The sequence below is a fragment of the Nerophis ophidion genome, linkage group LG19 (genome assembly GCF_033978795.1).
Source record: "Nerophis ophidion isolate RoL-2023_Sa linkage group LG19, RoL_Noph_v1.0, whole genome shotgun sequence".
Taxonomy (NCBI): Eukaryota; Metazoa; Chordata; class Actinopteri; order Syngnathiformes; family Syngnathidae; genus Nerophis; species Nerophis ophidion.
In genome coordinates, this window is record NC_084629.1 from 25,070,932 (window position 1) to 25,086,365 (window position 15,434).

At 37.9% G+C, this 15,434-nt stretch overlaps 1 protein-coding gene across 3 annotated transcripts in view; it reads right to left on the reverse strand.

Moving 5' to 3' along the window:
• dgkh (diacylglycerol kinase, eta) overlaps positions 1-15,434 on the reverse strand; it is a 156,479-nt gene that overhangs the window by 118,443 nt on the left and 22,602 nt on the right. For 2 of the 3 annotated variants that reach the window (XM_061879650.1, XM_061879649.1), the window contains exon 3: positions 2,785-2,895. In XM_061879650.1, the coding sequence (XP_061735634.1) occupies positions 2,785-2,895 (111 nt within the window). Of the gene's footprint in view, positions 1-855; positions 1,015-2,784; positions 2,896-15,434 lie in introns of all 3 variants that reach the window. The other variant, XM_061879652.1, reaches the window with a different exon arrangement.

Genomic DNA, 15,434 nt, shown 5'->3' on the forward strand with positions numbered 1-15,434 from the left:
TATTTATATCACAACCATCAGTGTAAAAGGTATGGCCGCTGACCAAGTATGCATTGCAATCTCATTAGAGAAGCAGCGATATGCATGCGTCTGACCGGCACGCAGATAGCATGGTGCAAAGATGGGCGTGATGACATGTTGTAGAGCAGTGGTCCACAACCACCAGGCTGCGGCCGCATAATTTTTTTCTTTTTAATTTTTATATCACACTCAATTTTTTACTGCACGCCATTGGTAAGCGCAGGGGTGAGAAGAGTTTTTTAAATTATTAGCGCCTGCTTACTTTTACCGCGTGCCTTGAATAAGGGCAGGAGTGAGAAGAGGTTTTAAATTAATTAGCGCCCCGGCGGCTATATATATATATATATATATATATATATGCTACAGCCTTTAACCCGGAAAATATACTTACTGACTTTGCTTGAATATAAAACTGCACACTCTTGGCCAATACAAGGTAGTGTAAAAAAACATAAAAAATTTGCTAATTGAATACCTTGTAAGAATCTAATGGCCTTAATTCCTGCTTTTGTTGCAAATAATTTTCTGCCTCCAACCAATCCTCAACTTCCTGCCTTTGAAATGGCAGTAAAATGTTTGTGGCGAAAATGTGTCCGCCATGTCTGTTTTGGTTTTGGGCTCCATGTGTAACGTTAAATATGTAAAGTCAGTGTATCAGCCGGACTCTAAACGTGTCTTCACTAAACAGAGATGCATTCATGCCATATGGGAACACATTAAGGACTCCTCTAAAGACTAATTTGTAAAAAAACAAAACATGATGACGCCGTACAGCACAAGTGCATCGCTCTCTTTCCCCTTTGACCCCCGCTGGCTGTGCTGTACTGTGCTGACCCGAATTCTCACTAGGCCCTCTTCAGATCCGCTGGCACCCAGAGGTGGGGGGGAGCGCCGCGCTCCAGTCCAGCACACTGACAGAGTTCGCCAGCACACCCGGCTCCGGGACGCCCTGCGCAACGATCGCTCCTGCCAGCGAGCCAGGGCGCTGCCAGACTAGCGCATGTTAAGGTGAGGAGGGGGAGTAAAAGGAAGTGAAAAGTCAGGATATAAAAGAGAGTAACTGCCTTAAAATGAAATGCAATTATCAATATAAAATACATATTTATAAACAAATTTGCCTAAAATATTTAAAACTCGAATGAAAAATACATGAAGTTAACCAATAAAGATGAATACTTTATTTAATAGGGTTGCAAAATTGTATGTGACAAATTAAAAAATACATGGACAAATTAAAAAAGAGTACATTTGTAGTACAGTACTCACTTAAATAATTCATTCCTTTAAAGTTGAGGGGGGGAAAAAATCACATTAGCTACATACTGTAAGGTGTAAGATCCAGTCATCCTTGTAGGAAAGTGAAACAAAAACAAAAGTTGAGAGTGAAATTTATTTTTAATAAAACATTTTTCATATTTTCATATTGATATTTTTGTTGATTTGTAGCTGATACTAAAATAAAACATACATACTTTATATGTCCGCCAAAATGTACAACACAGTAAATCTGAATGTGAATTTCATAGTTTTTATTTATTGGCAAAGATCGGACGAAAGCAAACTAAACAGGCCTATATTAATCAAAACAGTAAGGATAGAAACATCTGTGTTACTGAAAAACTCGGACACCCTTTCCGTGTAGCCTCTACTATTATTTTTTTGACAACTACACCAAATGGTGTCGCTGTTGTTAAACCCCAGGAAGCAGACTAACTTGAAATTTCTTATACAGGTCTACAAAACACCTATAATAAAGTTAGTTTGTGCAGTCGAATCACCACAAGTTGTGGTACACACCATTAGGACACTGACAAGCACAAGGATGTGAAATCTGAACAAGATTGGTGAAAAACTTGGCCACCATTAAGCGAAACGCCTTGGCGTCTAAATGTCCGTAAGTAATTCGCTATGGTGTCTAATGATTCTAAAAGTCTGACGATGTTCGTATTGTAATCATCTATAGTCAAATGAGAACCGTCTAAGGCAGAGATATCAAAGTCGTTTTCACTGAGGGCCACATCGCAGTTATGTTTGGTCCCAAAGGGTCGCTTCTAATAGTGAATACTTTTATTACACAATTTAAGCATTTTTTGTCGATTTTTTAAAAACTAAAATGTAAAAAAAATATTGGACGCTGCAATAATTTCACCTCAAAATTGAGTTTGAATTACTGTAAATGGAAAAACAGTACCGCTGTTTTTATGGTAAAAAAAAAAAAAGATAGCTTGTTTGCCAGAGTTTACTGTAAAATGAACATTTGTTTTTTTACTGTAAATTAAAAATAATGCAATTTCAACACCGCAAATCAAGAACTATTGTACAGTTTTTTTTATTTAGAGAAAAATGCTGTAAAAACCACAGTAAATTTCACAATTTTACCATGAAATTCATTGCTACTTTTAAATTGCATAATTGATCGATAACTTGCTATGAAATCATTCTTATTAAGACTTATTTCTATTTAAAAAATGGTTTGAATGTTTGATCATATATATTTTGCATAGATACACAATATTTAAGTTAACATAATTTGCGAATACATTAAGTACTTTTTTTTCTCCCAAAATATCAAAGAAGAATACATTTAGTAAGAAAAGTTACAGTACATTATTGAACCATATTATTTCCAGGCTTTCGAGGGCCAATTAAACTGAAGTGGTGGGCCACATCTGGCCCTTGGGCCTTGAGTTTGTCACTTGTGCTCAAAGGTGTGCATTCTCAAGCTCATTAAAGAAATGTTATTCATGTTGGAGTGGACATTACCTTGGCGTCTTTGGCATAGTAGAGAGTTCGGCCTCTGAGCTTGAAGTAACGCTTCTTCCACCTTTGGAAGGAGCTGGTCTGTTTCAGCAGCAATCCTTCCTTTATGCTTGTCTGAAGGCAGAGGAATAAAAAGGCAATTTAAAAAGATGTTTCATAGCAGCAAACGCTCGATTTCTTCAAGTTTTCAGCAGATACTTCCACAATTAAGGAAAGCAATATAGTTAGCAGCCTTTTGAAACATTCACAGTCCACAGACGTCGGAAATATGTACCGTATTTTTCTGACTATAAGGTGCACTTAAAATTCTTTCATTTTCTCAAAACATGACAGTGCGCCTTATAACCCGGTGCGCCTAATGTACGGAATAGAGTTGGTTGTGCTTACCGACCTCGAAGCTATTTTATTCGGTACATTGTGAAATGATAAGTGTGACCAGTAGATGGCAGTCACACATAAGAGATACGTGTCGACTGCAATGTGATGGCAGTCACACAAAAGAGATACGTGTAGACTGCAATATGATGGCATTCACACATAAGATATATGTGTGGACTGCAATATGATGGCAGTAAACAACACAAACTTTAGTTATTAGAGAGTTCCGGTCGAACGTTTTTTCACAGGACACATTTAGATGTTGCTCCATTATTGATTTAAGTAAAGTTTGAATGTCATTAAAACAGCTAGCTCCATCTTTTGATACTTCTTTCACCCCCGTCCTTGCACGCTACACCGCTACAACAAAGATGACAGGGAGAAGATGTGGCCAAAGGTGAACCACGTCAACAAAACGGCGCATCCTGAAGCGACCGTCAGAAAGCGTCTTAAAGATGATCTGTAAAACATCATCTATGCAACATTTTGACTAAAGAACCACCATCTCATGTTATGTAGACCACAAGATGGTGTTTTAAATTTCCAATAAATAATAATAATATGACTGCGCCCTATAATCAGGTGCGTGTTTGTATGAAAATGGACCTGACTAGACCAGCTTATAATCCTGGATACTCTATGGTCCGGAAAATACGGTACTTCTTCTTGTTTATAATTTTAAACCAGTGCGAAAGGAGCGCAAATCGCCACCGACAGGACTTAAGTGGAACCGCAATGACACCGAGTGTGAGAACTTGTGTTGTGTTGACCGTCCATTGTGCGGCACGATGAACGCATCGGCAGTAAGCAACAAAAACAACATTTTCTAAAGGTTTCCGACGGATCAAACTAAATTCAAGGAAAATGGAACAGCAATGACCCGAATGTACAGTCAGAGCACTTTGGTTCTTTAGTACCTCAACTTATGTGAGCTCATAAGTTGAGGACAGAGCTCGTAACTCAAATTCAACCCACCCATTAAAGTCTATTTAATCTGTATTTAGCAAAAGTGCAGATTCCAACCATTGGAATATTTTACATAGTTAAAAAATATCCAGTGTTCCGCATTGAAATGTTGGTTATGTTGTATTAGGTCCAGGTAGCCTCGTTAACTGCTTTTGTGCTGTTTTGAAAGACCTGTGTCACGTGACTTCATACTTGACACAAAATTGGCTGGTTCTGAGACAAGATCGATTGCTTCAGTCTTATTTTACCGGATGTGAGTCTTGTTTTTGAAGTACCGAATGTTTCGACACTGAATTTTTCAGCACTGAATTTTTTTACACTATATTTTTTTAAACAACATTGTCAGCATAATTTGATGTAAAAAAAATTAAGTTCACAAAATTCACATAAATTTACATAAATTCAGTGTAAAAAAGGAGCTTTCGTAATAAAGACACAAAATGACGTCAATAACTGTGGAGTATAATACTGCTGCAACAGGGCACACTAATGTTTGCATGTGTGTAGGGTTACAACGGTTCTATGATTAAATCAATTCGATTCGAAAAAAGCTTAAATTTATACTTTGTTGTGCGATGTAGATCACACTTTGTGTGTGTGTGCGTGTGTGTGTGTATATGCGCGCGCGCGTTGGGTACAGCGCTGCACCGAGGGAGATGGCTCAAAAAAGGGGTGGAAAAAGAGCAAAAGGCCCCCAAAAAATGAGAGACGGTGTCAAATGTTAATTTAAAGAAAATATACAAGTAATATACAATGGTGATGTTCCCATGGCAAAAGTGCAATGTCAATGTTATGCGCATTTATAGAAATAAAGAGTGAAAGTCATCAGAAAATGATTTGCTTATTCATATTATTTCTAAAAAAATTGTTTTAAATACTTATTGGGACTGTAAAGTATGTTTTATACAAAGACTTGATGGATTACTTGATCACTGAAATAATTGAGAGCTTCAGCCCTACATGTGTGTTTATTTTGGGTGCTCCAATGTTACAAATCTGCTTGACCAATGACCACAAATGGTAGCTGCTACTAGGACTGGGCCATAAAACGATATCAATATATAGCGCGATACACACATAGTTGATAACAATAAAAAAAAAAAGAGTTCAATAAAACGTTCAACATTTTTTTCTTCTTTGTTGAAAAAAATTGGAAGTTGCAAAGCAAGGTTCATTCCACGAATAAAGGCCCTCGCTCTCTGGTAACTGATCACTGATCAGTGGGATTGACACACAAACAGCCAATCAGTTGACAGTATTAAATATCAGAGCGAATAAATTGATGTTAAAACAGGAAAAGTCAACATTATGGCAGTTTTTTTTATTTAAAAAAAACGCACAATAGTCAGACCAGGGTGGTCTGTAAATGATGCAAGACCAAGACTGGTTGTTCCAGACCACATTAGCCATGTTCACCCTTTAGAATAACTTCCTGACACTAATCCTACAGAAAATAGTTCTTCTCAGGTTTCTCTATGTTGACATTTTCACACTTTGTTGTATTTTGTTACACTTTATGAAGCATTTCTTACGTATTTTTTATTTTTGCAACTTCATTTTAAGAGGTCATTGTAAAGTGTTCAATGTGATTTTACAATGGTGTTTACATCGTTTGAGTATTTTTAGAGATGTCCGATAATGGACTTTTTGCCGATATCCGATATTCCGATATTGTCCAACTTTTAATTACCGATTCTGATATTAACCGATACCGATATATACAGTCATGGGATTAACACATTATTATGCCAGGTTTTGTCGTAATGCCCCGCTGGATGCATTAAACAATGTAACAAGGTTTTCCAAAATAAATCAACTCAAGTTATGGAAAAAAATGCCAACATGTCACTGTCTTATTGCATTATTTTTTTTAACGTGCCCCCAAACAGCAGCATGGAATTTGGGACATGCTCTCCCTGAGAGAGCATAAGGAGGTTGAGGTGTGCGGGATTGGGGGTTGAGGTGAGGGCGGGGTTTAGTGGAAAGCGGGGGTTGTGGATATTGTAGCGTCCCAGAAGAGTTCATGCTGCAAGGGGTTCTCTGTATTTGTTCTGTTGTGTTTATGTTGTGTTACTGTGCAGATGTTCTCCCGAAATGTGTTTGTCATTCTTGTTTGGTGTGGGTTCACAGTGTGGCGCATATTTGTAACAGTGTTAAAGTTGTTTATACGGCCACCCTCAGTGTGACCTGTATGGCTGTTGACCAAGTATGCATTGCATTCACTTGTGTGTGTGAAAAGCCGTAGACATTATGTGACTTGGCTGGCATGCAAAAGCAGTGCCTTTAAGGTTTATTGGCACTCTGTATTTCTCCCTACGGCCATGTACACAGCGGCGTTTTAAAAAGTCATACATTTTACTTTTTGAAACAGATACCGATAATTTTGAAACCGACACCGATAATTTCCGATATTACATTTTAAAGCATATATCGGCCGATATTATCGGACATCTCTAAGTATATTCAATGCTTGTGTTGACATTTCCTTTCTGCCTTGATAGTTGAGGGGATTATAATCAGAGGATGTTTACATTTAAAAAGAAAAAAAAAAATATCAAGAATTATCGATATTGTGTATAAAAAAACGTACTGAATATTGTGAATGCAATGCATTTTTCAGCCATATCGCCAAGCCCTATCTGCTACTACTTGCAATGAAAAGGAATACATAACGGGTAGACATCGGGCCCTAAAACCGCCGCACAAGAAACGTCTGACAAAAAAAACTCACACCCAACCCGCCGTCCTTGCGGGCCGGAAAGAGGGAATACGAGGCGATGAAGGACATTAAAGTGGGAGAGGAAGACAGAAAATAGGTGAAAACAAAATGGTCGGCGTCTTCTGTTAGCAGCAGCCAATAAACACAAGAGTGTTTCCAACATGATCACATCCTCACACCACAAACATTTATTGCTAGCCTTTGATGGAAAATTCCTGCTACGAGGTCCCGTCTTTGAGAATTCAACGAATCTCTGACACTCTGCAACCCTGTTACGAGATGTCTGCTACACTCGCTGCACGTGGAAACGATAAAACCTGCGCGCACACACGCACGCACACACACACACGCACGCACGCACAGACACACACACACACACACACACAGGCTATTTATAGCAAGGGAAGGCTGTTTCGGAGGGGGGGGGGGGCGGAATTACAAACAGAGACGCAGGCCTGAAGCTGACATCCTGCCCACCAGCTGTGTCAACTTAAACACAGAAACACTACATTGAAATACAGTGGACACACACTAGCATGGACACATACTTGCACGGACAGACACAACACGGACACCATGAGCCTTCAACAACTGCGTAAGGGGTGAATCCCTTTACACCAAATGTACACAACTGTATCGGCTTACACAGACGACTAATGACTTTGTTGTGTGGTGTGTATTCTACCAAAACAGGAAGTAAGGGCAAGCTTTTTGCAAAAAGCGGCTTGTGAAAATATCAATGATTAAAATGCAAAAAGTTATTTTTATAAAAGTTGTTTTAATAAAAATTATTAGATAAACAGCTCTGATCAATTTTACATTATTTACAACAAATCTGTTTTTTTTCAAATAAAATTCTACTCCAAAATATAATAAAGTCAAATACAATTAAGGCAACAAGAGAAGTATCCAACACTTATAAACTAAAGTAAATCTGTACAGTAGATATGATTATTTACATCAAAAGTAGGATTTGCCAAAATGTATGGACAGGACACATTAAAAAATAATAATAACAATAAAAACAATTTAATCGATTTTTTTAATTGATTAAGAATCACTATGAATATGAATTGCGGTTCTTTCGGATTTTTTATTTATTTTTTGGACACCCCTACACAACGGTATCAGTTTTCGGTACTTTTGTCTGTGTTAATTATTATTTATGATAACAAATCAACATTTTGTATTGCAATGTTTAAAAACTAGCTCATCATACTAACTGATGTCCAGCTTTTATATCTTCTGTAATGATCACATTTATATATATATATATATATATTATATATATATATATATATATATATATATATATATATATATATATATATATATATATATATATATATATATATGAGCTTCATTTTCGTGTATTACTTTAATCTGCAATTACAGTTGCAAGTCCAAGACATTAGATGGCAGCAGTGTATTGTTTATGGTGTTTTGGCAAGTCAGTTGAGCCTTTGCTGAATATAGTCTTTTGTTGCGCCCTAAAAAGTGTTAATACTGTAAGTAATGTACTTCTTACGCACCAGCTGTTTGATTGTAACGTGAATCTTAGTTGGAGTTTTCATTAACAAATTTGGGGGTGTTGAAACCGCCATGTAAAATCGCTAATGCTAGTCAGCAGAGGTGGGTAGAGTAGCCAGAAATTGTACTCAAATAAGAGTACTGTTACTTTAGAAATGTATTACTCAAGTAAAAGTAAGGAGTAGTCACCCAAATATTTACTTGAGTAAAAGTAAAATGTTGTGAAAAAACTACTCAAGTAGTGAGTAACTGATGAGTAATCTGTTCGTTTAATGATTACGGCAACAAATAATGCACAAAAACATAAACATTGCAACGAGCAAATTCAGAGCCAGGAATATCTCTTAAGCAACTGAAACAATATTATATATCAAATAATAATACATTAAAATAAAAAGAAATTAACGCAAATTGAGCACCATAGGCTCAGTAGGCATTGATTGATTGATTGATTGATTGATTGAAACTTGTATTAGTAGATTGCACAGTACAGTACATATTCCGTACAATTGACCACTAAATGGTAGCACCCCAATAAGTTTTTCAACGTTAATCAATTACTTAATAAATGACCAAGTCGAGGTGATCTACCTTATATATACGTATACATACACACATATCATATATATATATATATATATATATATTTATATATATATATATATATATATATATATATATATATATATATATATATATACATATCTTTATATATACAGTATATAATTTATATTTATTTATTTTGCCGTTTTTGTTCACATGTTAAAGGTGTTTTAATGAATATATATGCATGTTTAACATATAGATTCCTATCTTTCATGAAGACAAGAATATAAGTTGGTGTATTACCTGATTCTGATGACTTGAATTGATTGGAATCAGTAGTGCTGATAACGTCCTGGTTTTCAAATGGAGGAGAAAAAAAGTTCCTCCTTCCTGTCTAATACATCATGAAAGTCGTTAGTTTTTGGCATCTTATTTGTCCAGCTTCCATATTTGTTTTTATACACTTTACAAGAAATACATTGGCGGCAAACTCCGTAGCTTGCTAGCTTGTTTGCGCTGGCTTTCGTAGACTCTTATTTTGTTAGCGCAGGCGCGATGGAGCGGCACTTTTATTGTGAAGACAGGAACTGTGCGATCAGTTTTAGGCTTTTGACGGGTTGTACGGTTGAAATAAAAAGTGTCTTTTTTCCTTTATACTTTTGATTGATTGGTTGATCGATTGAAACTTTTATTAGTAGATTGCACAGTACAGTACATATTCCGTACAGTTGACCACTAAATGGTAACACCCCAATAAGTTTTTCAACATATCGGGTTCTACGTGGCTTCACGGTGGCAGAGGGGTTAGTGCATCTGCCTCACAATACGAAGGTCCTGCAGTCCTGGGTTCAAATCCAGGCTCGGGATCTTTCTGTGTGGAGTTTGCATGTTCTCCCCGTGAATGCGTGGGTTCCTTCCGGGTACTCCGGCTTCCTCCCACTTCCAAAGACATGGACCTGGGGATAGGTTGATTGGCAACACTAAATTGGCCCTAGTGTGTGGATGTGAGTGTGAATGTTGTCCGTCTATCTGTGTTGGCCCTGCGATGAGGTGGCGATTTGTCCAAGGTGTACCCTGCCTTCCGCCCGACTGTAGCTGAGACCCCAAAAGGGAATAAGCGGTAGATGGATGGGTTCTACGTGTGACGGTCAAGTGACCACCTGGCTCTGTTTGATTGGTCCAACGTCACCAGTGACTGCATGTGATTTGTGAAACGCAAGCATGCGTAGTTCCTACTTTGAATGTGTGTCTGATAAAATCAAAACAAACAAAGCGTGCATTAACAGATCGATAAAAAAAAGTAGCGAGTAAAGCAGATAAATGGAGCGGAGTAAAAGTAGCGTTTCTTCTCTATAAATATACTCAAGTAAAAGTAAAAGTATGTTGCATAAAAACTACTCTTAGAAGTACAATTTATCCCAAAAGTTACTCAAGTAGATGTAACGGAGTAAATGTAGCGCGTTACTACCCACTTCTACTAGTCAGTAGCATGTCAATATCAAAGCCAATGTATATTAACATCAAGCTAGCGCATTTTTGGAAAAGAAGAGCCTTACTTTACTTACGTTGGAGCGTTTTTTTTATAGTCACTTTCTTTGGTGGCATTGGAAATTGCAACATTAATAAGAGGTAGTTTGGCTGAGTCCACTCTCAGTGCTGCTGGAGTGTTCGCCAATAGCAAAAGTGAGACGAGCAAGACGTCACGCAGAACACAGGCACCGTAACATGGCATTGTTGGATTTTACGTGAATCGGTGCCCACTTTGGCCGGCGAGATTCTGTTATTGCCAAAACACAGTACTGGAGTCGGTCCCAGGTGACGCAGTTAGAATGCGTGTTTTGACACAGTATCACCCTTCAGGAGTGGAGGACTTAGTCAGGTCATGTGATGGCTTCCATCAAGAACTAAACAATATGACACAACAGTCTAAGAAAAAACAGTCAATAACTCAAAGCAACGCACTCTCCATGTATGAACTACCCATTACAAAACAAGGCATATATTTGTTTATCAATGATGTCAAACATCTTTCACCGATATAAGAACAAAAAAGCTGTTCATTTTAAAGCACCCGCTATTAACTTATAGCTAGGAGCGGACGTCACGTGGCTTGTTTTCTTATTGGATTACAATACAACGCAGGTGTCAAACTCAAGGCCTGGGGGCCAGATCTGGCCGCCACATCAATTTGTGTGGCCCCCGAAAACATGGAAATAATATGTGTAAATAAAACACCTTATCTTTTCTTAATGAATGTATTACAAAAATAAATGTACTGCGTACAATTACATATATTTACACTTCAATCATCTCTAATAATACAACCAAATATTATATCATCATACATTTCAAAACAATGTTATTGTTCAAATAAAAATACATTCTTAAATATATGCTTGACTTATGATTTCACAGCAAGTAATCCAACAGACTGTTCATGTAAAAATTTTATAGTATTCTTTTTTACAGTAAAGTTCACTTTCAATATATAATAATACTACACTATAAAACACAAAAACCATAGATTTTACAGTATAAAAAACTGGCAATAATTTTTACGTAAAAGAAACAGTGGTACCGTTTTTCCATTCCATTTCATTTTATTCCGTGTATTTTTTTAATCTTATATGCTGTAAAAAATAAAAATAAAAAAAACCCCTGCAAATATTACGGTAAAATGGTGGAAACTGAGCTGCCAGTTTTATACAGTACAATCAAAAGATTTGGTTTTGTGTAAAAAAAGACAGGCCAATATACACATTTTGTATATATACACATTCTTACTGTGTATTATTCACTGTTAACAGTGGTACCGTTTTTCCATTCCATCCATCCATCCATCCATCCATTTTCTATCGTTTATTCCCTTTGGGGTTGCGGGGGGCGCTAGGGCCTAGCTCAGCTACAATCGGGCGGAAGGCGGAGTACACCCTGGACAAGTCGTCACCTCATCGCAGGGCCAACACAGATAGACAGACAAAATTCACACTCACATTCACACACTAGGGCCAATTTAGTGTTGCCAATCAACCTATCCCCAGGTGCATGTCTTTGGAGGTGGGAGGAAGCCGGAGTACCCGGAGGGAACCCACGCATTCACGGGGAGGACATGCGAACTCCACACAGAAAGATCCCGAACCCGGGATTGAACCCAGGACTACTCAGGACCTTCGTATTGTGAGGCAGACGCACTAACCCCTCTTCCACCGTTTTTCCATTCCATTTAATTTAATTCCATGTATTTTTTTATTTTATATGCTGTAAAAAAAACAAAAAACCCTGCAAATATTACAGTAAAATTGTGGTGACTCAGCTGCCAGTTTTATACTGTACAATCTAAAGAATTGGTTTTACATAAAAAAGACAGACAATTCTACATGTTTTATAGATAGACATTTATATTTATACTGTATATTATTCACTGTTAAAAGTCCATAACTGCAATGTGGCCCTCAATGAAAACAAGTTTAACCCGCCTGCGTTACGATACCAAATAAAGACCTTCATACTTTCAGCGACTGCGCCTCCACTTTCAACCAAACATTTGAAAGGTCATACCTAAGATGTTCAAGGTACTGTGACCTGAGTCAAAGGTCACATGACTCCATGCTTTTTAACAAATAAATGCGATTTTATTTAATAGGATGCATGCGTCCGTGGAGGCGGGCTGAAAAGCCTCTGATGTCTGTTTGGACAGAAAGTGAAGGAAAAAACAGTGAAACGGTGGTCGGGGGCCAATGTTTTGGTAATTCCTCTCTCTGCTTTCCATTAGCGCCGCTGACGGACAAATTCCTGGATTAAGGTGAAATATCTCCGCGTTGACTTCCCTACAAGGCCTTCTCCGCCGCCAGCCTTGCAATCAAAGCCGAAGGACGAGGGAGAAAAAGCCCGGGGCGTATGAAGTCATCTCCTGATTTGGGGCCGTGTGACGCTTAACATCTTCTTTTGAAGAGATATCGAGTCTCCTGAAGCATCCACTTGGGGTGTAACGCGACACAGAATAAAAAACAACAACCTAAAACTGTCATCATATGTAACCACACACAAGTTAACGTCGTTAGCCTTCTGCAGGGTTAACTCTGCAAATGTGTTGCTTCGGCTTTTGTGGGTTTTCTGTGATGCCGCCACAGAATGGTGTCCGTAAATGATAGCAACATGGTTGGAGTATTGTCGAAAGGTGGTCGCTGCTCTGGCTGCTCAGTACAATATGGGGTTAAGAGGAAGTTTACAACAATAATAATATTCACAAGGCAACCGATAGTTTTCAATGTAACTGGAAATTAGGGCTGTCAAAAGTATTGACACCTCAATACCAAGTCAATATCAACACGCAAAAATTACAAAACCCAAAACCAGTGAAGTTGGCACGTTGTTTAAATCGTAAATAAAAACAGAATACAATGATTTGCAAATCCTTTTCAACGTATATTCAATTGAATAGACTGCAAAGACAAGATTGTTAATGTTCAAACTGAGAAACTTATTGTTTTGGCAAATAATAATTAACTTTGAATTTAATGGCAGCAACACATAGCAAAAAAGTTGGCACGGGGGCATTTTTACCACTGTGTTACATGGCCTTTCCTTTTAACAACACTCAGTAAACGTTTGGGAACTGAGAAGACCATTTTTTGATTTATTTCCCATTCTTGCTTGATGTACAGCTGAAGTTGTTCAACAGTCAGGGGTATTTTAGGCTTCATATTGCGGCACACATTTTCAATGGGAGACAGGTCTGGACTACAGGCAGGCCAGTCTAGTACTTGCACTCTTTTACTATGAAGATCCACTGTTGTAACACGTGGCTTGGTATTGTCTTGCTGAAATAAGCAGGGGCGTCCATGATAACGTTGCTTGGATGGCAACATAAGTTGCTCCAAAACCTGTATGTACCTTTAGGCATTAATGGTGCCTTCACATTTGTGTAAGTTACCCATGCCTTGGGCACTAATACACCCCCATACCATCACAAGTGCTGGCTTTTGAACTTTGCGCCTATAACATTTCGGATGTTTCTTTCTCTCTTTGGTCCCTAGAACACAACGTCCAGTTTCCAAAAACAATTTGAAATATGGACTCGTCAGACTGCAGAACACTTTCCACTTTGCATCAGTTTATCCAAGATGAGCACGGGCCCTTTGCATAGTAGAGTTTTAACTTGCACTTACAGATGTAGCGACCAACTGCAGTTACTGACAGTGGTTTTCTGAAGTATTCCTGAGCCCATGTGGTCATATCCTTTACACACTGATGTCTCTTTATGATGCAGTACTACCTGAGGGATCGAAGGTCTGTAATAACCTCGCTTACATGCAGTGATTTCTCCAGATTCTATGAAGCTTTGATGATATTACATACTGTAGATAGAGAAATTCCTATATTCCTTGCACTAGCTCATTGAGAAATGCTGTTCTAAACTGTTTGACAATTTGCTCACACCATTGTTCACAAAGTGGTGACCCTGATTGTGAATGACTGAGCATTTCATGGAAGCTGCTTTTATACCCAATCATGGCACCCATGTTCCTTATTAGCCTGTTCATCTGTGAGATGTTCCAAACGAGTGTTTGATGAGCATTCCTCAATTTTCTCAGTCTTTTTTGCCACTTGTGCCAGTACGAACATTAAATATCTTGTATTTGCAGTCTATTCAATTGAATATAAGTTGAAAAGAATTTGCAAATCATTGTTTCGGTTTTTATTTACAATGTAAACAACGTGCCAACTTCGCTGGTTTTGGGGTTTGTTTATGAATATCTGTTTTTTTCAGTATTGTCAGTACTGAAATACCAAAACGCTTTTTCCTGCAAATTTGGCGCTTCCAGTCTGTTCTTGCTCACAAACAACTGATAATGGAAGTGTGGCAGTGTGGTATCGTGCGTCATGCATGTACTTTGGTAATCAAATACACAAAATTATTTGCCGCGCGAGTGAGAGCGTAGATCCGCCACCACAAGCCCCTGTTGGAGTGTGGATTACCACAAGCGTGCAGAAAACTCTCAGAAGCTTGCAACCTCGATTTTTATCGAAAAAATGTTGTTTTTTTGTTGTAAGTTATTTAAGAAAAACAAAATGCATGCTTTTTCTCCTCTTGCTCCGGCAACATATGCGCAAAAGCATCACCGTAAAAATGCCAGAATTACACTTAAACTTCCTTTATTGTCATTCAAATTTGAACTTTACAGTACAGATAAGAAGAAAATTCTGTTACATTAGCTCTTTGTAGTGCAGGATAATAGAGCAATAAGGTGCAGATATAAATAGATTTACTGTACGGATAAATGTATTGCACTTTTGTATATGCGTCCACGATTATGGAGGTATGTTATATTGTCTTTATATTCCAGTGAGTTAATCCGTTTCTGGGGGGAATTGAGGGTATTATTATGGTGTGTTCAAGAATCTTATTGCCTGAGGGAATAAGCTGTTACAGAACCTGCAGGTTGCTACAGAGGCTGCAGAACCTTTTTCCAGAGTCCAGCAGTGAAAACAGTCTTTGGTGAGGGTGGGAGGA